At 38.4% G+C, this 24,259-nt stretch overlaps 1 protein-coding gene across 4 annotated transcripts in view; it reads right to left on the reverse strand.

The window, feature by feature from the left end:
* Positions 1–24,259, reverse strand: part of LRRC1 (leucine rich repeat containing 1) — a 129,506-nt gene that overhangs the window by 64,357 nt on the left and 40,890 nt on the right. For all 4 annotated transcript variants that reach the window (XM_077903635.1, XM_077903638.1, XM_077903637.1 and 1 more), the window contains exon 2: positions 15,260–15,377. In XM_077903635.1, coding sequence (XP_077759761.1) covers positions 15,260–15,377 — 118 coding nt within the window. The remainder of the gene's footprint in view (positions 1–15,259; positions 15,378–24,259) is intronic.

The following is a 24,259-nucleotide window of genomic DNA, read 5'->3' on the forward strand; positions in this document are numbered from 1 at the left end:
CAGAAGAAGAATGTTGGTGGGTCTGCTTCTCTGGCAGCAGCAAAGCCTACATAGCTCATTCCCAAACATGTACACATGACACCCAGAGAGTTATGAAATTCCTCCATTAATTACATCACAGTTAGCTGTCCAAGACCTACAGCACCATCATGACCGCTCACATCCCCTAGAACTGGCAGATCCAGCAGGAAACAGTGACTGCTGCTGCTTCCTCCTGGAAATGGTGACTGTTGGTTTTTCAAGCCTTCCTCTGATCTCTTGGAGTCTGTGGAAAAGTATAAAACAACAAACAATGTGTGCTGTAAACCACTTTTGACATCGCTTTTGTTGTCATAGATGACCTCCCAGATGCCAAAACCAATGGAAACTTTTCAATCCACATTTATTGACTGTTCCACTCCATTTTACATTGCAACCTTTCTGGATGTGCTTCCCTGCCTTTGGCTAAGCTCCTGTGACGCTCTCGCTTCTCACCAGCCCTTCAACGAGCATGCCTGCAATGGTGCTGCCTTTCTACAGCCTGTGCCTACAGCTTCATCCATGACAACAGCCCTACCCATTAATCTGCAAGCTTAACTCCATCCCATAAACTCAAACCCCTTTATGACACGTAATGTGATGGCACTGCTTGCCATTCTCCTGCTGCACCTTTTCTGTAACACCCAACATCAATATTGACAAATCTTCCTGCCGGCTGTTCCTTCTCAGATTCTCACAGGGGCCCCTCTTCCTCTGCTTTCCCTGAAACGGTAAAATTCTGCATGCTCATCTCCCACTACCAACACCGTATCCTCCCCTGCTCTGTGAGTGACCTCATTCATGCCCATGGCTTCAACCATCACCTACACATGAATGACCTCCAAAACCATTACCTCTTGTTCAAATTTCTCCCCCGAGCCTCAGACCTTTAAACTCAGCTGCCTACCGAACACCTTCATTTAGATATCCCAAAGCATTTCACCCTCCACATGTCCACAGATACACTCATCTTTCCTCTCCAGGCCTGATCTTTCTTTAATGTCTCCCATCTGCAGTGGGATAAGAGAGTTTATCCTCTCACTCACCCTACAGTCTTCTCACTTGTCACCCGCATGCCTGGTCTGGCATCTCCTTTTCTCCTGCTCCTTGCTCCTTTCTCCAGTTTTTCCACCCCCATCATGGCCTTCTTGCATTCAGGCTGCCGTCTACCAACTCCATGTTCCTGCTAGTGCCAGGCTGAGATGCAAACCACTCCCCTCCTGTAAACCCTATCGTAGCTCCTCACAGCTTTCAAGAAAACATTCCTTAGCCATGTGTACAGAACCTTCATGACCTCACTGCCATGCACTCCAAGTAATACCTTGCATTTCCCGAATTCATCAGGCTATTTCAAACCTTCAGACACATACTCGTGCCATTTCGTCTGCCCAGAAATATCCTTCCCATACTTTACCTCTACCTGCTACTTGTTCCTCAAAGTTTGAAAGTCATCCTCCCCAGGAAGCCTTCTTAACACCCACTTCCTCAGGAATGATCAAAACCTTCCCTCCTTAAACTCCTTCAGAGGCATCCTTCTGAGACAGGATTTTCCACACTGTCCTGGTATCACAGATGGACTTGGTCTCCCCACCCTTGTACCCTAAATCCCTTCAGAGCTATCACTAGACTGATTTGTTATCTCTAGCTCCCACATGTAACTTAAATACTGGGTGCTAGTTAAAAATTCAAAAAATGAATAAAACTTATTCTAAAATTCTGTTCTTGCTCCAACATACGGTATCTCAGTGTGAAACACATTCTATCCAAGACTGCTCTAGTGCTTTGTTGTGCTTTTCATAATGAAGCATGATGCCTTTATTTACAACATTTATCTCTTCCTATATGGATCCCTATGGAAGGTCAGAACAGTTGGTAACACAGAAAAGAGGGATTTTGGAGATAAGGTTAAATTCAATTGGCAGCAGGAAAAGGCTCCAGAAGACCAAAGCACCTGCTCAGAAAATGCTAAGGAGCTATAGGGAGATCTCTTTGCCATGCTCCAATAGTCAAACCCAAAGGCTGACCATGACAAAAGACAAAGGCAGGGACCTTGATATAAAAGAAGTGCAAGAGTTACCTTCTAACTGCCAATATGCAAAGCCCATGGATAGAGTGAAGATTTAAATGGTGTGTGGGGAGGCACAGAGCAAGGAGTGGCTTCTTGATGCAAAGGTGCTTGCTGAAATTGTGATAAAACACACATCCATGGCATTTGACTCAATTATGGATAACATTAGGCTGGCCCCCATGTGGTTCCTCAGGCTTAGAAGAGAGACCACTATGCAAATATCACAGTAGGTCACCTGAGGAAAGGAGGGATTCCCTCCAGCAGTTTGCTGCCTCCTCCACTTAGCTTAGGCCTCCCCTTCAAGAGCTCAGTCTTCTCAGCCCTGTGGGGGTTAACTCAGGAATCCCTCCCAGTTCTAGGCTGCTTTTATTTATGTGTCAAGTTATTGGTGCTTGGTCCTCCCACTTCTAATTTGGTCAGACCCTCTTGTTCATCTTGACCCCCTGCTCATCAGCCCAGCTGGATGGAAGAAGGCCTATTCTTGAACACCTCACAACACCATTAAACGAAAGTGGAACGACAAAGTTAAATACTTCAGGACATCAAGTATTAATGTGTAATGGTACTTTCACCAAGAACCTTCACAAATGAAGTATATGTTAGGTAAATACAGAACGAACTGCTTCACACTACATTAAAAGCAGTTGAGCACTTATGCTTGGTCTGCTTCTGCCCACGTTCTTTCAGTATGTACTCTGTAACTACATGGCCGTAGGGGATAAATGTGCCTCCCTGACTTCTTTCAACACAAAACTCCCAAATCAGTTAGAAACTTCTAACTGCTTATTCACCTCCTTCTTTACTCTGTCTGGTTGGCTCTGAACTTACCCACATCTAACTGGAAATTCCCCTGTCTTGTCAGTTATTTATCCAACACCAATCCTACCTTTGAAACCTACAGCTTCCTGTTGGTGTTAAAATTATAGATCTCTTCATATTTTCTCCAGAAAGGTAAGAAGGTAGGCATTATTAATCTGCCTTTTAAAACTCTTAAGTATCTAACAATAATGATATAGGAAATGCTCACAACTCATAGTAAGTGAATAGAAGACACCTGTGCAGCATAATCTTGATTTTGTAAAACTGGTACTAAAAAAAAAAAGACAAATAATATAAATTTTTAAAAAAATTATTAATGATTATTTTTCAGTAGTAGGATACAAGATATTTTTTTAAAAATATTTATTTATGATAGAGAGAGAGAGAGAGAGGCAGAGACACAGGAGGAGGAAGAAGCAGGCTCCATGTCAGGAGCCCGATGTGAGACTCGATCCCGGGACTCCACGATCACGCCCCATGCCGAAGGCAGGCGCTAAACCGCTGAGCCACCCAGGGATCCCCGGATACAAGATTTTTATGTAGAACGGTGATTTTGGAATCTAACAAACCTGTGATCAAATACCAGCTCTACTACTCACTAGCTGTGTGCCCAAGAAAAAGGTTTTAGTCTAAGACTCATTTTGTTTTGCCTGAAGTATAATTGATATATAACCTTAAGTTTCAGGTGTGCAGCATGATGATTTAGTATTTGTACATACTGTGAAATGATCACCACAATAAGTCTAGTTAACATCTGTCACAAGTCTTTTTTCTTGTGATAAGAACTTTTAAGATCTACTCTAAGCAACTCTTAAATACATAGTACAGGATTACTATCTATAGTAATTGTGCATATATAACATTCCCATGGCTTATTAACAAGACTCAGTTTTCTCATCTGTAACAAGAGGATGCAAGTATACCTTCTAACAGATGATCTGAGGATTATATGAGATTATATGAGATAATACACAGGAGGTGCTCAGCCTCTTAGCTGATACAGAACAAGCACCCAGTGAATATTCTGATGATAGAGATTCATACAGTTCTTTCGGTTTTTCAATAATGTGTCTTTGTGTTTCACTATGATTAAGTCTTAATAATGAACATGTGCCTTAAAAAACATAAGCTGGAAAAGAAATGATCCTAATAATTCATTTCTCTACCTTCTCAAGGTATTCTTTTTTTTCCTCCAAATTTTTATTTAATTTCTAGCTAGTTAACATATAGTGTAATATTGGTTTCAGGAACAAAATTTAGTGATTCATCACTTACATATAACACTCATCACTCATCATAGCAAGTCCAGGTGCTCTTCCTGGTCTTCTCAGAAATAGGTCAAGTATAATTCACTTTAACCCAGGGCAAAAAAAAAAAAAAAAAAAGAAAGAAAAGAAACAGAAAAAGAAAAAAGAAAGAAAGAAAAAGGAAAAGAAACAGAAGATCTGCTAAATTAGTGCTACTCTATGTTGCAAAGAATTTCAAATAGGGGAAGAGCCTCTTTGAAAAAAGCCTCACTGGCTGCTCAAGGTACAGCTTCATATAGTATAACACCAAACAGATGAGCCTCCATGAGTTAATCAGGTAAGAGTTTTCCAATTGTCAGTTCAGTGACAGTTTATTGAGAAAAGATTCACTTTAATTCACTTTAATTCACTTTAACCAAGAGAAAATAAAAAGAAAAAAGAAAGAAAGAAAAAGGAAGAGAAACAGAAGACCTGCTAAATTAGTGCTACTCTATGTTGCAAAGAATTTCAAACAGGGGAAGAGCCTCGCTGGCTGCTCAAGGTACAGCTTCATATAGTACAACACCAAACAGATGAGCCTCCATGACTTACTCAGGTAAGAGTCTTCCGATTGCCAGTTCAGTGACAGTTTGTTGAGAAAAGATAAGGCTATGAAAACACGTGCCATGCTATGAAAATTCAGTGAGACTAAGTGAATGCTAATGGAACTAAGCTGTACTAATGTCAACCGGTCAGCATATCACCTCTTTTCAGTGTTTATATCAGAGAATTCAATCCCCATGGCAGTCCTTAGTGAGTATCTCTCTACCCTGAGAAAAAGACATGGGATGATCTTAACCTTCCCATGGATAAAAAATAGGGCGATCTATACCTGCTTTCAAGGGACATTCATGTTGTTTGCCCTCTTCTTTTCAAAGGTAAAATCCTATACAGTCTTGGTTTTTGGCTTTCCTTGTTCTATACTTATATACTTACAGCACAATCTTATGTGATTATGATCTTTTGCTAAAACAGCACAATTACCTTAGAAGTGTGATATCACAGATTATTGATAAAGCCCCACCCACATCTTTCATTAGATGATGTTCCATTTCTGGCCAAAGAAGATTTATAAAGCATCTCTTAAGGTGGGCCACTTCTACAGGCAATTGAATTCATTCGCTATGTAGATTTCTAGGAGTTTAAATGTCTTAGGATGATTTTTCCCTGTTTTTATCTCTAAATCGGAGTATCTCATCATAATATTGTCTACATCCTTTCTCTAACATCGACTAAAACTAACAGCCCTATCTTGATCATCTTCAATATGCCCCCCAAATAATTAGCAGTGCCTCTCCTCTGGGCTCCTTACCCTAGCCCCACAATAAGTAGGAGTAGGAGTCTGATTTGGGGCACATCACAACTTCTTCAAGCCTTAGTTTGCTCATCAGTCACCCTGAGGTGCTTCTACCCATCTCACAGGATAGCATGGGCATGAGACAAAAGACAGATGTGAAGGGGCACTACAATGCCTGGACACGGTACCCAATGTCTAGACAGTACCTCAGGCGGGAACCTCCCTCACCTGTATCACACCAGCCTTCAAATTTGACATGTCTTCACCCCTGCCCTATAGGGGTGCAAGTTCAGATCTCCACAGCCCAACACAAAGATGATGATAGGATTAATTGCAGCAGCTAACACTGAGTGCTTGTTATACACATGGCACTGTTCTAAGCACTTTACATACATAGCCTCTTTTAAGGGTGACAGCACTTCTATGAAGTCAAGTGCTATTATAATCTCCATTTTACAGATGAAGAAACTGAGGCACAGAGGGGTTGGAGATGGCAATTCCTGGCTTGACAATCTTTAAGGATTTCATACTGCCTGGAACAAGTGCTTCAAACATTCCTCACATGTAAAATTCTAACTTTCAAAGTATATTTTAGTTTCTAAAACTTCAAATTAAAAAACATTATATATACACATATATAGATTTATTCTAATTATTAGCATTAGTAGTGGCTATCAATCATATTCATCTAAGCCTAGGTTTAAAAATTTTGTACAGACATGAGAAGGAGGGCTACGTCATCCTCTTTGAACATGTATCTAATTTCCTATAGATGTTTCACTCACTGGGAGATTACGACAATGCAACAGAATTGTGTGTGTGTGTGTGTTTACTAGGGCAACATGTGATCAGTGACATAAAAATCATATAATTTTAACATTCAATTATTTGCCATTTCTGGCAGATGATGCTAGTGCTTACCAATAGTAAGGTTTCTCTTCCTGTACAAATATCTAACTGCATTCCCCAGCTCCTTTCAGTTAAGCTAGAGACATAAAATTGACTAGAGAGCATGGATGGAAATGATGTACAGCACTACTTGACGTGACCCATAAAAACTGCCCATGCAGGGGCGCCTAGGTGGCTTGCTTGGTTAAGTTTCTGACTCTTGATTTCGGCTCAGGTCATGATCTCAGGGTTGTGAGATGGAGCCTGGCATCAGGCTCCACACTCAGCAGGAAGTCTACAGGGGATTCTCTCTCCCCCTCTCCCTTTGCCTCTGCCACTCCTGCCCGGTGCTCACTTGCTCTCTCAAATAAATACATAAATCTTTTTTTTTTTTTAATTGCCTGTGCACAATCCCCCAGTTTCTCCCCCTCCCATGAGGGCCTTGGAGGCTACTAGTTGAGTGAAGATGTAGCATTACAAGAAGCCTGGATCCTTGATTGTATAGAGCCTCTCACTACCTACCTCCCTAGTCTCTGCCCACCCCTCCTTCCCCCTTACCCAACGCCGGACTATAAATTGAACAGTAAAAAAAAAGTTTCTCATTGTGATGAGCACTTGAGATTTTGGCTTTTTTTTTTTTTTTCCTTTAGATCAATAGTCTATCTTGACTACTGCATTTCACCCAGAACAAATCCTGTACAACACAGTAATAGCTATATAATAAAAAGAGAAAGAATCCCATGACAACTCATACAGTTTCAGTTCTTATTTTTATGCACTGGGTGCTTCTTTGATTTTTGATAAATCTTAACATTTTCAGTGAATATCTAAAAGAAAAGCACTTGAGATATTTGCATTTTTAATGATATTGTTATAAATTTATAAGAAACATTTGAAAAAAATCTCCAACAACGACACTCAGCTGAGGAATCCACTCTAACGCCCTCCAAATTTACAACTAAACTATGAGAATTTTTAAAGACTGATTTCAACTTCAAACCAAAAAAGCCCCATTTTTCCTATAAGCCTCTTTCAAATTAGTTGCATTCACGGACACTCTCTGCCAGCCCCAGCACGTTATTTATGCAACTATTTAAGAGCCGTTACGTGCAGTTTGTCACATACATCTGTTGTACCTGTAGATTTACCTCCTTAAGGGATTGAAGGATAAGGCAAAGAGCCTTACACAAATGAAGTAAGTACTCAATAAATTTTACTTAAGGTAAAAAAAAAAATATATTTTTATGGGCTATAGTTGATAACTGTAAGCACAGAAAGAGAGAGAGAGCAGGGTCCAAAGCTTTTTCACACTGAAAAATAATTCAGAATCATAATTCATTATTAACTTTGAGCAGATATATTAGGTTAAAGATTCAACACTTATAAAACTAATTTAAAAACCAAATCATTTCTATATATAATCCTCAAACTGCAGTTCTCAGTATTGCTCCTCAATCACTTTCTCCTTCTTGGATCCTTCATCCCTTTCTAAATTGTGTCTTTTCCAGCTTAAGAAGCTCAGAGCACCATTTGCATTCATGGAAGCACTTCTCTGTCACCATCCTGACAAAGAGATGCCATCCAGCCTTTAGCTGCCTAGAGGCTCAGCATCACTTGGCTCAAGGCAGTTTCACATGACAAAGTAGGTGACCTCAAAATCAAAATGAAGCAAGATGGCTGCTCACTTGCAATCACTTTCAGAGCTGGAAACTGTCAGAGTGATGCCCACATAAACTGTCTAATTAAAAAATGAACAGAAACTGTCATCCCACATACTGGAGTTTTGTTTTATTTCAGAAGCCATTTTTTTTGAAAAACAATTATTTTTGCTTCTCTAACTTTGCCTAACTTAGCTCTATGTAAATCCACCATTGTTTTTGGAAAATTTGGCATCTAACACAGAACATAGCGCTTAGAAACCAAGTAAATGAATGAAATGGGCAGGAACAAAGGAGGGAGGCAGACAAAGAATTAAGAGAACCTCAAACTAACCGAAGAGCTTGTTGACCTAAAAAATATATTCGGAGGTGGTGTTCTCAAATTCAAAGGTTAACATCTCTATTACAAACTTGCTAATTAAAAAAAAAAAAAAAAAGCAAGAGATAAAGTTATATAAACCTACAACTTTACCATGAGAGTCACAACTTTTCTGGTAACAGGGAATTAAGACATATTACCATAATAAATAGCCATAGTTTAACCCTTCTATACACTCTGACAAGGCAAGTACGGGCATCCTAGGGAAACCCTTCTAGATGACAGAAAAAAAAGGATTCAGATATTTCAGAAAGGCTAAGAAAAAAATGCAAAAAGTGTCAAATATGTATAGTATCAAAGGATCTATAGTATCAAAGGTTTAATTTCTGTACATCACCTGAATATAAAAATACATAATATTCTGACTTTATTTCACTGGTGGAATCATTGTACAGCATATCTCCATAATGGTTTATATATAATGTATAAAGCAAGCTTAGATTTTTTTTTTTTTTTAAGGCAGCTAGTACTGAAAGAGAAATGTTAAAAATTTGTCTGCAGCTACACTGGATTCTTAGAAGATGTGTGGTCATGAAATTCTAAACTCTGTCTTTGTATTCTAAAAACAGATATACTGGAAAATACATTTTAAGGTGTGCCTGCCCTTTGGTAGTTAATACAGGGTTTTCAGAGCTGTTTCCATTGATCAGAAGCTTTTTGGGACCCTTCTGAAATTGTTATCTGAAGCAGATTTGGAGTAACGTAAGACTGTCAATGTCCTGCTTTATTTACCTAAGTTGGCATTAAAAAATGTTTGGCTGTTTTCAAAAAACCAATCCACTCTAAAAAGTGAAACTACTAATCTGAGGATATGCAAAATTATACATTACAAATTTTGAAAGAGTTCCAAAAATGTTTTGTGCAAAGACAATGTTCTAAGAATTTCCCTTCCGATTTAACAACTTATAACATCAAATTTTGATGGATTTTCAGTTTTATTTGCTAAAATATCATTGATGTTTCTTTACCATCCAAAAAGAGGAGGGAGGAACCTATTTTAAGGTTTATTTCAATTTTTTCAGTGTTTGAAATGGTTTCTTCTATACATCTTCACATTTTAACAACGCTCCCTGGGGGGGGGGGGGGAACTATTTGTAGCATGTAAAGCATGTGATTTTAAATATTACATAAAACTAATTTTTTACTTTCCATCTCTGCTTTTAAAATTACCATCTGAAATTAAAACATTAAGGAAAAGGCAATTTTATTTTTTTCTGTATCCTTCTCCTTAACAAAAGGGAAGGTATAAGATAAGACAGAGAAGGGTGAAAGGGCTCATGGTAGGAAACTGGCAGTTCTTGCAAAGGTGAGACAACAAGCGCTGGGTTGGAAAGTTCTAGCTCTCCAGACACAAGGTAGAGTGGCCCATGTGCTTCCCTCCATGGGATGTCTCCTGCCATACTTCAACAGTGCCAGTGACAAGAAAACTCACCTACTATATGTATTATTAAGTCCAGCCACTGGAGCAGGGTGCTAAACACAACACTCAATCCAGGCCTGAATTAGGCAGTGAGAAAGGAGAGAACAATGGCTTGACTGTGGCAAGTCTGAAGTCTGCATGGGTAGAAGCTGGCTTCTACCACACTTGTGGTATGGGTGTATGCAGTTATAACCAAAAAAAAAAAAAGGCTAACTGTTCATAATTAAGTAGGAAGATTTTTAGGTACACTGGATTTATTGCTTGCCAGAAAGAGATTTTTCAGGCATACTCAGAAGCAAGAAGACTTGATGTTATACAAGGTCATTTCAGTAGGCTTCAAAACTGGCTTTGGATTTCATTAAACGAAGCCACAGCCACAGACCACAGACACTGATCAGCATCTTGTGGCTGGACAGAGGACAACTAACCCATGTTTTTAATCTAAATCTAACCTCTAGACTTTGTGGGACTATAACCCTGCCGGGAGACCAGCAGTCCATCCACTTACTCTGAAGTGTTATCTTGGTGCTTGTGATGATTTGTACTAAAACAATCCTAGAGTTTCTTGTTAACTCAAGTCTAAAGTACTTAGCCAGGGTGTGTGGTCTTTAGCCATGTTTTTCTGTATGTGTATTATTTACCCCAGACTGAAATAAATTCATAGGCTCTCTGGCATGAGACACTCATACTTATCAGCGAGATTTCTCAATGCCAGCCATCCAAGTCCTTCACAATGTTGGCCATATTGGTATAGCACCGATGTTCTTTAGTGTCTCTCTCATTCATTTAAATCTCCTCTTCAAATCTGAGTGAGATTTATTTTTTAAAAAGGAAGCAAATTTAAGTCACTAATATAATTAAAAACTACTACCACCAAATACAGAAGATAAACGTAGCAATAAATATAATACAGTGTTATTAAATTCAACAGAAGGTAAACCAAAAGGAATAATTTTTTTAATAGTAACTTTCTCGCCATGACTCAATATTAAAAACTGCTGTTTTGTAGCTCCATTTAAAATCATCTCTAGCGGTACCAGTGGTGTATGCCTTGCACTTTGGGAAAAACTGAACTAAATAAATGGATAATGATACAGTACTATGATGTAACTCAAATTACAGCATAGGCTATAAAATTCAAATTACTAACCCTTCAGGCAGGATGCATGATGCATTAACAAAGTCTGCCTGAGATTCTTGGATAGCAAGATAGTACTATGGGGTAATACCTTCTCTTACGTATCCAGAGGTCATTTCCCTCACCAGCTAAAAATCAGTGAGCAGAGAAAACAGACACAAAGTCCAGGCATTAAAGTACATCCATTTTACCACAGAATACTGTGTTAGACCTTAATTCAAGGCCTTTTAACACTGTATTCTGATACCAATTTTATACATTCCAATCAGCTCTTAATCTATGTTTATAGGAAACACCTTGTTTCTTTCATCCCAAGTTTATTTTAGCTATTTGCCTGATTTAAAAAAATCAACCACTGTCAGAACATGAGAAATCTGTCACTTTCCTCACCTCTCACTGGGTTTGTCTGGAAGCAGTGCCCTGTCCCACTCCTTCCCAGGATATGGCCCAACACTTGTCAGGAGAGGCCTGCCCATAGCTGGCCTTGGCCCGGTGCTGAGCAGCAGAGCCAGGGCTCCCATCCAGAGTCCTGCCAGCCAAGCACGTCCAGCCATTTTGGGGGCAAAACTGTTCATCCCAAGCCTCTCTCCTTTTACCCCAGAACAAGTCTCCATAGCCTATATACAACCAACAAGCACCTCTCTCTTTCTTCCTAAGCTCACCGTTCTCTTTAATACAACACACAATCCCCTTGACTTTGTGCCTGAAATATCAGAAAACAAAAGCCACAAAAGTCAGGGTTTGGAGGTCTTGGCAGTTCTTCTTGGCGTAGGACATGAGCCTGTAAAAACTTCTCTCCTCATTTATAGATTTTTTTGGAAATAAACACAAAACTTGTCTTTTCTCCCTCACTTGAGCTAGGTAACATCAGGACAGGTCTAATTTTGCTTCTGGAATGAAAGCCAACTCGACTGTAGGTCAGTAATAGCATCTTACCCTTTAACCAATAATACCCTGAAGGTTTCCCACCCTTCCATGTGAGAAGGTGGAGGGCTGCTGGAAAGCTGAGCAGCCATGCTCATAACCACACGACGCTGTTGAAGGAACATTAGTAGTGAGTTTGTGGGTAGTGAGGGCTCAGATCTTGCTACTCAGCATGTTTGATGGGATCAACAGGGTTGGCAGCCTCTGGGGGCTTCTTAGCAATGCAAAATCTCAAGCCCCTCTCCAGACCTACTGTGTCAGAATCTGTATTTTAACAAAATCCTATGGTAATTCATTGCATGTTAAGGTTTGACAAGCATTAGTTCAATGACTTGGGCGGTCTGGCATTAAGACCTTGTTTTCCTCAATGGTCACACAATGGAAAATCAGGAACTGAGGAAGCCAATAAAGATCCTTCCATGACAGACACAGCCTGGTTGTGGATATGCTATAACTAAGGGACTGGGCAGGGTCTCAACAGAACAGCCTCTCTGATCATTGAGGAACAGCCTCAGCAGGAGTCCCAGAACACTAAGAGCCTCCAACAGGCCTCCAGACTTAAACCCAAGCCCTTAAAAATGCCTGTTTCCATACAAAGAAGGGGTTTTCACATTGCCTCTCAGGCTAGAGACTTTGCAATTTTTATTTACTTACTCAATTGCCTAGGAAATTCACATTAATGTGATTTTATCTGAAAAAAAAAAAAAAAAAGAGAGAAAGAGAGAGAGGGAACTGAGATTTGCCTGACCTGGAAATAGCTGAAGACTCAAGTTCTTGTTGATTACACTAAATGGTGACCTTGTTCTGCTCTGTCCACACACACATACAATACAATACACACAATACACCATATACATACTACACACACAACACACATCACATACACAACACACATACACACACCACATACACAGCACACACACACAGCACACATTCACAATACATACAATACCACATATACATACACACAGACCCATACTACTGAGCCAGAACAAGGCTTGCCAATAGGGGAAGCATTTATAAATGTGCCTGATAAGAAGATGACAGGATCTGCAGGATCCTTTGACAAAACTCCCAACACCTGCAGAAGGAAAAGAAATATCTTGTGTCCTGACACTGACTTCAGTGAAAGCTTAATCTCTTTCATCAATGTGCTGGAAGGTATAAAGAGACACATAGGAGGATGCATATAGCCCTTCTTTCTAGCTAAGAGTGTTTGGAAAGAAACAGCTGATGGGAGAAGTGGTAAACCAGGCAGCTGCCAATGCCAACTTTCCACAGGGCACCCTGTCACGTCAGACTGGGCATTTTCACGCTCTATGTCTTCTCTTCTCACGAATAATTAAAGCCAGTACTTCTCCTCTTCTCAAGGATTTCCAGGCCCCTGCTTATTTTCCCTTCTAATGCCAATTTTAAAATTGCTCTTTTATTTCTTTACACAATCTGTGTGATTTCGGTGACCATTTTCCTAAGTCACTGCTTCCTTGCAGAATTAATAGCCAGCTACTCTTTATAAGTGAGATAATTGCTGAGACAAGCAACAGCAATTTCAATGATGTACACTTTAGATAAACGTGATATAGGATAGCCTTGGCATCAGTTCTGGCCTCCCATGCCTGTCCCATGCCACACTCCAGGTGTAAGGGAAGCCGCATCTGGACTGAGAGGCAGGACCAAGCTTTGCTCTGTTTGCCACCCCTATTCTAGGGCAGCCGATCCTTAGGGTGTCCAGGGACCTGGAGTTTATGGCTTCTATTTGGCTTAAAAATATGAGCGGGGTCAACCATTCCTCACTTAGAAATCTGTCACTGGCAAATAGATGCCACAGCAGAGGCAAAAGCCAAAAAGTACATGGAAAGAGGCCATTCTAAGAGACGTTAGAAGGGAGGGAAGAACAGTGCACTGACCAACAGAAACAGGCACCCTTGTAAGACAGAAACCATGAAACTCCTAAGATGGTGTCAGATGGCAGCTCCATGCCAATGCTTTTGTTAGCTCCACCCCAGGCCTTACAATCAAATACCCTTAACCTAAGCAGATTTGGGTCCTCTGCAACCAAATAAGCCACTCCAAAACACACTAAACAGATGAATTTATTTTTTATTTTAAAAAATAATATTTTTTCTTCACTTTTTCCATTACCTTCAGGCTAAGAAATAATTCTCAAGAAAAATAAAAGTAGACCCTATGTCAAAAACATACAGCCTGGCCTCAAGACTGTTTCCAATTCATGGGATCTGATAGATGACAGATATTTCACAGCTATTAAAAGTAGGGTATAAAATCATTTTTCCTTCATCACATTTTCAATCAAGTACTGATTATCACTGCTGTCTTATAACAAAAGGCCCACCAAAATATTCTGTATCTGAGCCTTGCAGTTTCTGTGGAAGACAAGCGAATAAAAGATCCAGACTTGAGGTTCACTGAGAAAAAAACTTGTAGATTTTTGTAGGAAAGCAAAAACAAAACACAAAACAGGCATGTAATATGAGAGCAGGAAAAAGATCATCCTTTTTATAAATAATTCAGAATACACTACGGCCTCTCCTGAAGAACTTACACCAGAATCTTTGTGAGAACTACAACTCCATCTCAAAAGACAGGACCACTGAGAGCTGCCATTTTAACTTAAAGTAATTGATCATGTGTGCTATAACAGGCAGGGGTACCAGCCCACTCCACAAGTGCTGTTGGGGCTATAATACATGAGGTTAAACCAGGGTACCTATTCAAAAGTGAAAGGTTAAACAGGCTATAAATATCCTATTAGATGTCTGATAAAAAAGGAAGCACTTCATCATTCTAGTGAAATCTGGAAATCAAAATAAACTCACAAATACACCACATAAACTCAAATGGGCAGAACCACCAGTGGCCTGATTAGAAATAATTAAACTGACAGAGATGCCCGGACGACAAGTTGCTCTGTTCCAATACAGGGAGGCAGATTCTCATAGCAGCATACCGGCAACTGAGAAACAGCCAGAGGAATCAACTTCCCCCAGTCCTCTGAGGACTGGACACATGACCACACCAATAGCTCTCCATGTCACAATCAGTAAAACGAGGCAGTTGGGCTATATTATTTCCAGTCCACTCTCCGACTCTCTAAATCAGACTGATCCTACTTTGCAAAAATCATCACCTAAAAGCTGCATTATGAAATATTTTTGGTGAACACCTCCAAGCTGACTACACCATTCAATCATGGCATTAATTTCATCCCCAAATTTATACATAGCTTTCCCATATCCATCAGAAAAAGCACCTCCAGTGGCCTTCATCCAACTTTATTGACTAAAACACCGCCCCTAGCATCAGAAGAGACACATGAACAATTCAAGTGGAATCTTTCTCTTACCATTTCGAGAAACATCAAGTTCCACCAGCTGCATGAAGTTTGCTATTTCTGGAGGGAGCCGCTGAATTTCATTATCACTAAGTCCAAGCTTCCGTAATTTGACTAGCTGGAAAAATTGCTGAAAGACAAAAGAGTTCACGTGGGTCTCAGATATATTTGCAATGTAAACCTTCTGCCCAATATGAAATGTAAAACACTATCTTTTAAAAACTAGCAAGGATTGTACTGATATCAATTTCCTCCCTTTGATATCTTAACAGTCATGTAAAGACACTGCCACTAGGATAAACTGGGCACAAAGGACATCTCTGTACTGTTTTAGCAACTTCCTATCAATCTACAATTATCTCAAAAGTTTTTGAAAATGAATAAATAGCTCAATGAGAATGGTAATTATTCCTTTAAGCTATCCAATGGGTAGTCACATTTTCTACTTATAGAAGCTGATATTAGATCTGCAGTATTAGGGGCACCTGGGTGGCTCAGTGGTTGAGCATCTGCCTTTGGCTCAGGTCATGATCCTGGGTCCTGGGATAGAGCCCTGCCTCCCTGCAGGAAGCCTGCATATCCCTTTGCCTTTGTCTCTGCCTCTCTCTTTGTATCTCTCATGAATAAATGAATGAAATCTTAAAAAAAAAAAAAATCTGCTAAATAAACATATGTAAAAATTAGAAAATATTTTTAAAAGATATTTTAATAGGAATTACTGTGAGTCAGAAAATATACAAATACCCCACAGATGTGTAAAAGGGAAAAAATTGTTTTTGACCAATCTAAAACAGAGTCTACACTGGATACTTCCATGAACCATGGCACACTGGGCACATGTCTTTTTCCTCACACCTTTTAAAACTGTACTAAAATGACACTAAAAGAATTTATACAGAAACAGATATAAATACAGAAGTATGAAATAAATGCATGAAGACAATTAAAATTGAGAAGGGAGAAGCAGCACACTAGACATGCCACAAAATCCTTGAGGCCAGAAAACAGATGAACAAATGGGAACAAAAGAATCCAAACAAAACTGAAATCCAAGCTTGTGGAATGAGGAGTCAATAGGAAATTAGGACCAGGTGATCTTGGAAGGAGGGAGAACTGGTTGAAAATTTATATAAAGAACAGATAGGTCCCCATATCTTTTTCTCTGCCCTGCAGAGCCAGGCAGGAGATCAGAAATTTCCCCTCTAAAAGAGTTGACTCTAAACACAGCTGAGGGCAAGGGGTGAGGCACCCTACTAAAAAGTGGGGGACTGAGTCAAAGCCTGATCAGTGAGATCCCACTCTCTTCCTCCAGTCAAGCTCCCACACATGAGAACAGACACCACAGATGAGAATTACAGTATCAGAGAGGCCCCTGGTTATAAGCCCCACCCATGCACACACAGCTTGCAACCCTCTCCCCCCCCAGCCCCGCCCACACTGCCTCACCCCTCTCAAGTGTCTGGGTCTTTCATTTAAGCAAAAGACAAGGTTCTCTAGACTTGAGGAAAGCCCCTAATATGTTTGAGAGTACCTGTGTGCCTGCACTTCAAATATGAAACAAATATGTGGGGAGCAGAAAAGAATTTCATCAACAAAAAAATGTAATTAACACCCTCAGAGGAATAAGAGAAAATGAAGCAACATGATACTTTTTAAAAAGCAAGCTTCAGAAAAGAAATAAGCTTTCAGAATTTTTTTAAAGTGTAGTATTAATAAAAGAACCCGATAAAAGAGGTGGAAAAGTTAACAAAATCCCTCAGAATGTAGAATAAAAAGACTATAAGACAAAGAAATGGGAGAGAAAAAAGGAAAATTCGAGGATCTGTCTACAAAGTACAACCAATTAACAGGTATTCCAAAAAGAGAACAGAGGGGACTTTCAGAATATGCATTTTTTGCTTTGGAAAAGTCCACTTCACGGCCAATAAAATCAATGACAGAGACATGTCAGAATACCAAGAAATAGAACATTTCAGAACTCCGGAAACAAGAAGATTCCAAAAGTAGGGGTGGGGGTCATAATGAAGAACCGGGAATCAGAAAGGTGCTGGACTCCAAAGCAGACTTGACAGTAAGAAGGCCATGGAGCAATGTCTTCAAAATTGCAAGAAAACAATATTCTCGATCTAAAATTATATACCCAACCAAACCATCAATCAAGTATGATGACAAAATAAAGACATTTTTAGACATGCATGGTCTCAAAAAAATGTATCTTCCTTGCACCTCAGGATTCCATTAAATGTAAGCATATATCTCAAAGGAAGAGGATTTGAGATCTAGCAATCAGAAAATCAACAAAAGAGAGAGACAAAATAAATTCCCCGGATAGAACAATGCAGAGACTTCCAAGATGTCAGCTGAGCAGCAGGCCCTGAGAGGGACCAGTCCACATTGCATAGCCTCTGGGAGGCTCCCAGTGGAAAGATTTTGTGGTGGTAAACATGCATTTGTGAAATTATCTGATCAAGATTTGTTTGTTGATAAATTAGAAACAGAAAAAAACAAAGTAAGCAAAGAAGGGGGGAGTTATTAATTTCAGGAAAAATATAAAGTATGAGAAGATATATTCATAATATAAATTTAAGACTTGATTATGAACAATACTTAGTTTTAATATCTACATGTTGATAAAAACAAGATTTGTGTTATGTCAATATTTAGAGGATGGAGAAGAAATTATAAAGGCTAAAGTCTCATTCCATAGAAAGAAATCAAAAGATAACTACAAAATGAAAAAAAAAAAAATCAAACTAAGAGCAAGCTTAGCAATTTAGGGGAATCCAGCATTAAAACAGCCAAGAGCTAGGGGGTTCTTAAGAGCCAAAAACTGGAGTTGGGGAAGGCAAGAGGTTACTGTTCTTCACTGTCACACTATGAGGCTTGTTGGATTTTTTTTAAAAAGCTATTTGCACATATTATTTTGCTAAAACAGAAATTGAATTTACCAAGGAAAAAATCTCTACTAAGATTACGGGCTGCTCCAAATGATAATTTGAAAGATGCTAACACTTAATATATACTTCTATAATCAAAAAGAAGTACTGTCATTTAGGAAGCAGTTGGGCAATACATAGAACATAAGTTTTCAAGTTCACTGATATAGTGACAATACTTTTGAGCATCTGTCCTTGTAATAAAATTGAAAATGAGAAACACAAGCTATAATGCACAATATATCTTTGCATTATTATCAGCAAAAATGAAAACCTGGAAAACATACATATCAAATAAGGAAAATGATAAGCATGTTATTAAAAATTTAATATCAAGTAAGCAACAAAAATAATTACTATAAAGACCATATAACTTGAAAAAATTTATAATGCAAATTTTTAAAAAGAAAAAAAATGCAGGTATATGATGTACAAAAAGCACGTGTGCATGTTGTTGACAGGAAGGAAACTAAGTTATTTCAGGTGATAAGGAAAATGCATAAACAACTTTAAATTATTTTTTAACAAAAAAGAAAAACATTTTTAAATGAAATGATGGATCTCAACAAATGAATGCTACCAATTAGCTGTCTATAATAATGAAAGTGCTCAATGAAAGAACTAATCCTTTGGATTTCTTTAATCATACAGTTGAGATTTAATTTCTTAAGGAAAGGTATTGAAATTCCTTTATGCTGGTTGTACGAAAGCATTAGCTGACACAAAAGCCATTCAAAAGAGTCACATATCTGAATAATTGAGCTTATGCCAATTGTTCAAAGAGTCTGACAGTTTCATAATGCATCAATGTGTTTACTCAAGCATGAAAAGCTCACTTTATTTTCCAGGAAAGATATAATAGCAACGGCACAAAACCATCACCAATTCTATACATTCAGGAACCATTCAGAAATAATACAAGAGACCAAGTCACTAAGGTACTTAAATCTGCAGTGAATAGTAAGTTAGCTTCACAACTGTGGAAACAACAGCATGCAAATCCCCACATCTAGTAGAAATCATAACAGCAGGCAAATTTAAGTTTTGTTCTGCATGTTAAAAGCATCCTCAAAGAGACTGTCACCAACACTATTTTATTCAACCTGAGAAGCACATAATGCACGTAAAAACAACCCTATCTGACAGGATCCCAAAATGAAAATAGTAATTCCTAAATCCTTCCCTCATTACCCTGATGAGATCTTAATTTAGCACCCAAATGCTTTAAATTAACAACTTTCTTATAAAATGGACATGATGCCACTAAGACTTTATTAAATACTCAAGTTTCCAACTTCCTCAAATAGGGGGGAAAAAACCAACAAGCTATATAAGCCCTTCTGCCTTCTCTTTGACATTAGCCAGGGCACTTGAAGAACAATTCATGTAGCTGTCTTGGCAGGGCGCCGCAGCGCGGACTGGTCATGTGACACAACACACAGACACCATTCTTCAACTATACCATGTTTGATTACAGCACCCTGGCCCACTTTAGAGGACACTGTGTACAATTACATGCAAAGGAACCCAAAATGCCTTGGCTCGTTATGCCACACTACAGCCTTCTTATAGCCACCCTTATTTTTAGTAGATGCAGAGCCTTTAATTTGGCCGTACAACTCGTTTCCTTTTCCCATTCACCATTTCTGACAAGATTCTTTTTCACTCTTTTTTGGGAGAATGTTAGTGACCCCCTTCTTAGAAAGGGACATTGGAGTATTCCTGGGCTACAGAGGTGGTTCAACATCCACAGATCAATCAATGTGATACACCACATTAATAAAAGAAAGGATAGGAACCATGTGATCCTCTCAATAGATGCAAAAAAAGCATTTGACAAAGTACAGCATCCATTCTTGATAAAAACCCTCAACAAAGTAGGGCCAGAGGGAACATACCTCAACATTATAAAGGCTATATATGAAATACTCAGAGCAAATATCATCCTCAATGGGGAAAAACTGACAGCTTTTCCCCTAAGGTGACAGGGATGTCCACTCTCACCACTCTTGTTCAACATAGTACTAGAAGTACTATCTGATTGCCTCAGCAATCAGATAACAAAAATATATAAAAGGCATCAAATCGGCAAAGAAGTCAAACTTTTACTCTTCGTAGACAACATGATACTCTACAAAAAAAAACCAAAAGGCTCTGCCAAAAAATTGCTAGAACTCATATAGGAATTCAGCAATGTGGTAGGATATAAAATCTTTGGTAGGATATAAAATCCATACATACACTAAAACTGAAGCTAAAGAAAGAGAAATCAAGAAGGTATCAATCCCATTTATGACTGCACCAAAAACCATAAGATACCTAGGAATGAACCTAACCCAAGAGGTAAAGGATCTATATGGTGAAAACTACAGAACACTTATGAAAAAAACTGAGAAAGACACAAAGAAACGTAAAAGTATTCCATGCTCATGGACTGGAAGAACAAATGTTAAAATGTCTACGCTACCCAAAGCAATCTACACATTGAATGCAACCCCTTTCAAAATGCCATCGGTATTTTCAACAGAGCTGGAACAAACAATCCTAAAGTTTGTAGGGTGCCATTCAAATGGTACTGGCACAAAACAGACACATAGATCAATGGAACAGAATAAAGAGCCCAGAAAGGGACTCTTAACTATATGGTCAACTAATCTTTGACAAAGCAGGAAAGAATATCCAATGGAAAAAAGTCTCTTCAACAAATGGTGTTGGCAAAATTGGAAAGAATGTAACTGGACCACTTTCTTACACTATACACAAAAATAAACTCATAATGGATGAAAGTCCTAAATGTGAGACAGGAATCCATCGAAATCCCAGAGGAGAACACAGACAGCAACCTCTGTGACCTCAGCCACAGCAGTGTCTTGCTAGACACGTCTCCAAAGCCTAGGGAAACAAAGGCAAAAATGTGCAATTGGGACTTCATCAGGATAAAAAGCTTTTGCACAGCAAAAGAAATAATCAACAAAACTAAAATGCAATCTACAGCATGGGAGAAGATACTCACAAATGACATATCAGATAAAGGGTTAATTTCCAAAATCTATAAAGAACTTGTCAAACTCAACACCCAAAAAACAAAAAATCCAGTCAAGAAATGGGCAGAAAACATGAACAGATATTTCTCCAAAGAAGACATACAAATAGCCAACAGACACATGAAAAAATGCTCAACATCATTTGGCCTCAGGGAAATACAAATCAAAACCACAATGAGATACCACCTTACACCTATCAGAATAGTTACATTACCAACTCAAGAAACAAAGGATGTTGGCAAGGATGAGAAGAAAAAGGAACCTTCTTACACTGTTGGTGGGAATGCAAACTGGTGCAGCCATTCTGGAAAACAGTTTGGAGGTTCCTCAAAAGTTAAAAATAGAGCTACCCTACAGCCCAGCAAATTGTACTTCCAAGTATTTACCCAGAAGATCCAAACACAGTGATTCCCAGGGTCACATGCACCCCAATGTCTATAGCAGCAATGTCCAAATAGCCAAAATGTGGAAAAAGCCCAGATGTCCATCAATAGACGACTAGATAAAGAAGATGTGGGGGGTGTGTGTGTGTGTGTATCTACACATACATACATACATATATACACAATGGAATAGTCCTCAATCAAAAAGAATGAAATCTTGCCATTTGCAATGACGTGGATGGAACTAGAGGGTACTATGCTAAGCAAAATAAGTGAGTCATAAAAAGACAAATACCATATGATTTCATTCCTATGTGGAATTTAAGAAGCAAAACAGATGAACATAGGGGAAGAGAAGGAAACATTTTAAAAAAAATTTTAAAGGGAAGGATAAAAACAGAAGGCAAACCATAAGAGACTCAACTCTCGTAAACAAACTGGAGGGGAGGTGGGTGGGGAGACGGGGTCATTGCATGATGGGCATGAAGGAGGGCACTTGATGTAATGAGTACTGGATGCTATATGCAACCATGTGAATCACTAAATTTTACCCCCGAAACTAATAATATACTATATGTTAACTAAATTGAATTAAATAAAAAATTTAAGAAAAAAGAAAGGGACATAGGAGATCTTAGTCTTAAAAGAATTATGTTCTTTTTAATTACTACATGGCCAAGGATCTCCATTGCCCAAACTTCTCCTCCTTAGAGTAAACATAAATCATTGTTCTAGATTCATCTGGAAGACAATAGCATAACGAATGTTATTAAACTCCTGAAAAACTGTTGGACTCCATCTAGAATGACACCAAATTGACTCACAATTTCCTTTCCTAGGCATTCTAATACTTCAACTAAATGGTGACCCTTTTCATTCTATGTTAACTCTCAACACATTCCTAACTCCTGTACCCTTTGACCTAAACTCTCTTTTTGGCCAACCTCCTTGATAAAGATATGGTAAACCAATGGTTCTAATGTTGAGGTAGGATGAACAATTGTTACATCAGTACAGATGACCCTTGAAAAACACAGGTTTGAACTGCATTTTTTTCAATAAATACAGTATGGCACGATAAATGTATTTTCTCTCCCTTATGATTTTCTTAATAACATTTACTTTTCTCTAGTTTACTTTATTCTAAGAATATAGTATATAATACATATTAGCATCCAAAATACATATCAATCTATTGTTTATGTCATGTAAGTCTTCTGGTCAAGAGTAGGCTATTAGTCAAGTTTTGAGGGAGGCAAAAGTTATATACAGATTTCTGACTGTCCTTGGGGATGAGGGGTGACACCCATGTTGTTCAACGGTCAACTGTTTATCATTTGTGTCATCCAGCAGTGTTCTTTTCTGTGAGATTTTTAAAAAGTTACTGTAACTTTATTACCCAGAAATGTTATTCCTTGGTATATAACTTATTCTTTTATTTAATATAACTTATTCTTAAAAAAATTCTCACATTATTCCAGAATACATAAAAGAATGTGCTTGGCAAAATTATTTGTAATTGCCCAAAACTATAAATAACTCAAATATCCATCAGTAGATCTAACAGAGAGGGAATATACCTTATTCTACATAGCAATCAAAATAAAAGCTTACTATTAGTCATTATAGGAAGGAATCTTAGAAATAATATTAAGCAAATGAAACTTTCACAAAAGAAAGCATACTATATTATTCCACTTGAAAAATCACCAAAACTGAACTATTTTGTTTAGAGATGTACACAGAGGTGGTAAAAACTATAAAGAAAAGCAAAGAAGTGATTCCTATGAAATTGGGTTAGTGGCCACCTGTAGGTGTAAGGGAGAAGACTATGATCAGGAAGGGTATGAGATGGACTTCTGGAGTCCAAGCAATGTTTATTTGTTTGTTTTAAGATTTTATTTATTCATGGGAGACAGAGAGGCAGAGATGCAGGCAGAGGGAGAAGCAGGCTCCTCACAGGAAGCCTGATGCAGGACTTGATCCCAGAACCCTGGGATCACACCCAGAGCAAAAGACAGATGCTCAACCGCTGAGCCACCCAGGTGTCCCTTTTTGTTTGTTTGTTTTTTTAAGATTCAAGCAATGTTAAATATCTTAACCTGAGTGGTAGTTACAAGTATTCATTCTATAATTTGTTATAAACTGTACATTTATACCCTATGCATTTTGCTATGTATTTTATTTCACAATAAGAATAGTTTCTAAAGTTTTAAACTACTTACTAATCAGGAAGGAAAATACTAGACAATCAGCACCAAGAACATCAAATTCTTTAACTCATCATAGTTAATGATAACAAAAAGCAATGACACTATACCTCGAGGAGAAATAAAATGACCATAGTGATCAAAAACAGCATCAGTAAGGATAATGTTATCAGCAATATGATATAGCAGTCAACATCTACTAAGGAATTCTCTGTGCTTGGCAGTAGGCTAAGAACTTTACAGGGGTTACACTCTTTAATCATCTCAATGTTGCCACCATGTTGATACCAACATGTATCAGTTAACTCTGGCTGCATAACAAATCATCGCAAATTCTAAAACAATTTTTTTTTTTTAATTTTTCACATTCTGTGGGATGGCAGGGCAGTTCCTCTGCTGCTTTCATCTGAGCTCACTCATGCAACTGTTAGAGTCAGCT

Source organism: Canis aureus, chromosome 7, assembly GCF_053574225.1.
Source record: "Canis aureus isolate CA01 chromosome 7, VMU_Caureus_v.1.0, whole genome shotgun sequence".
Taxonomy (NCBI): domain Eukaryota; kingdom Metazoa; phylum Chordata; class Mammalia; order Carnivora; family Canidae; genus Canis; species Canis aureus.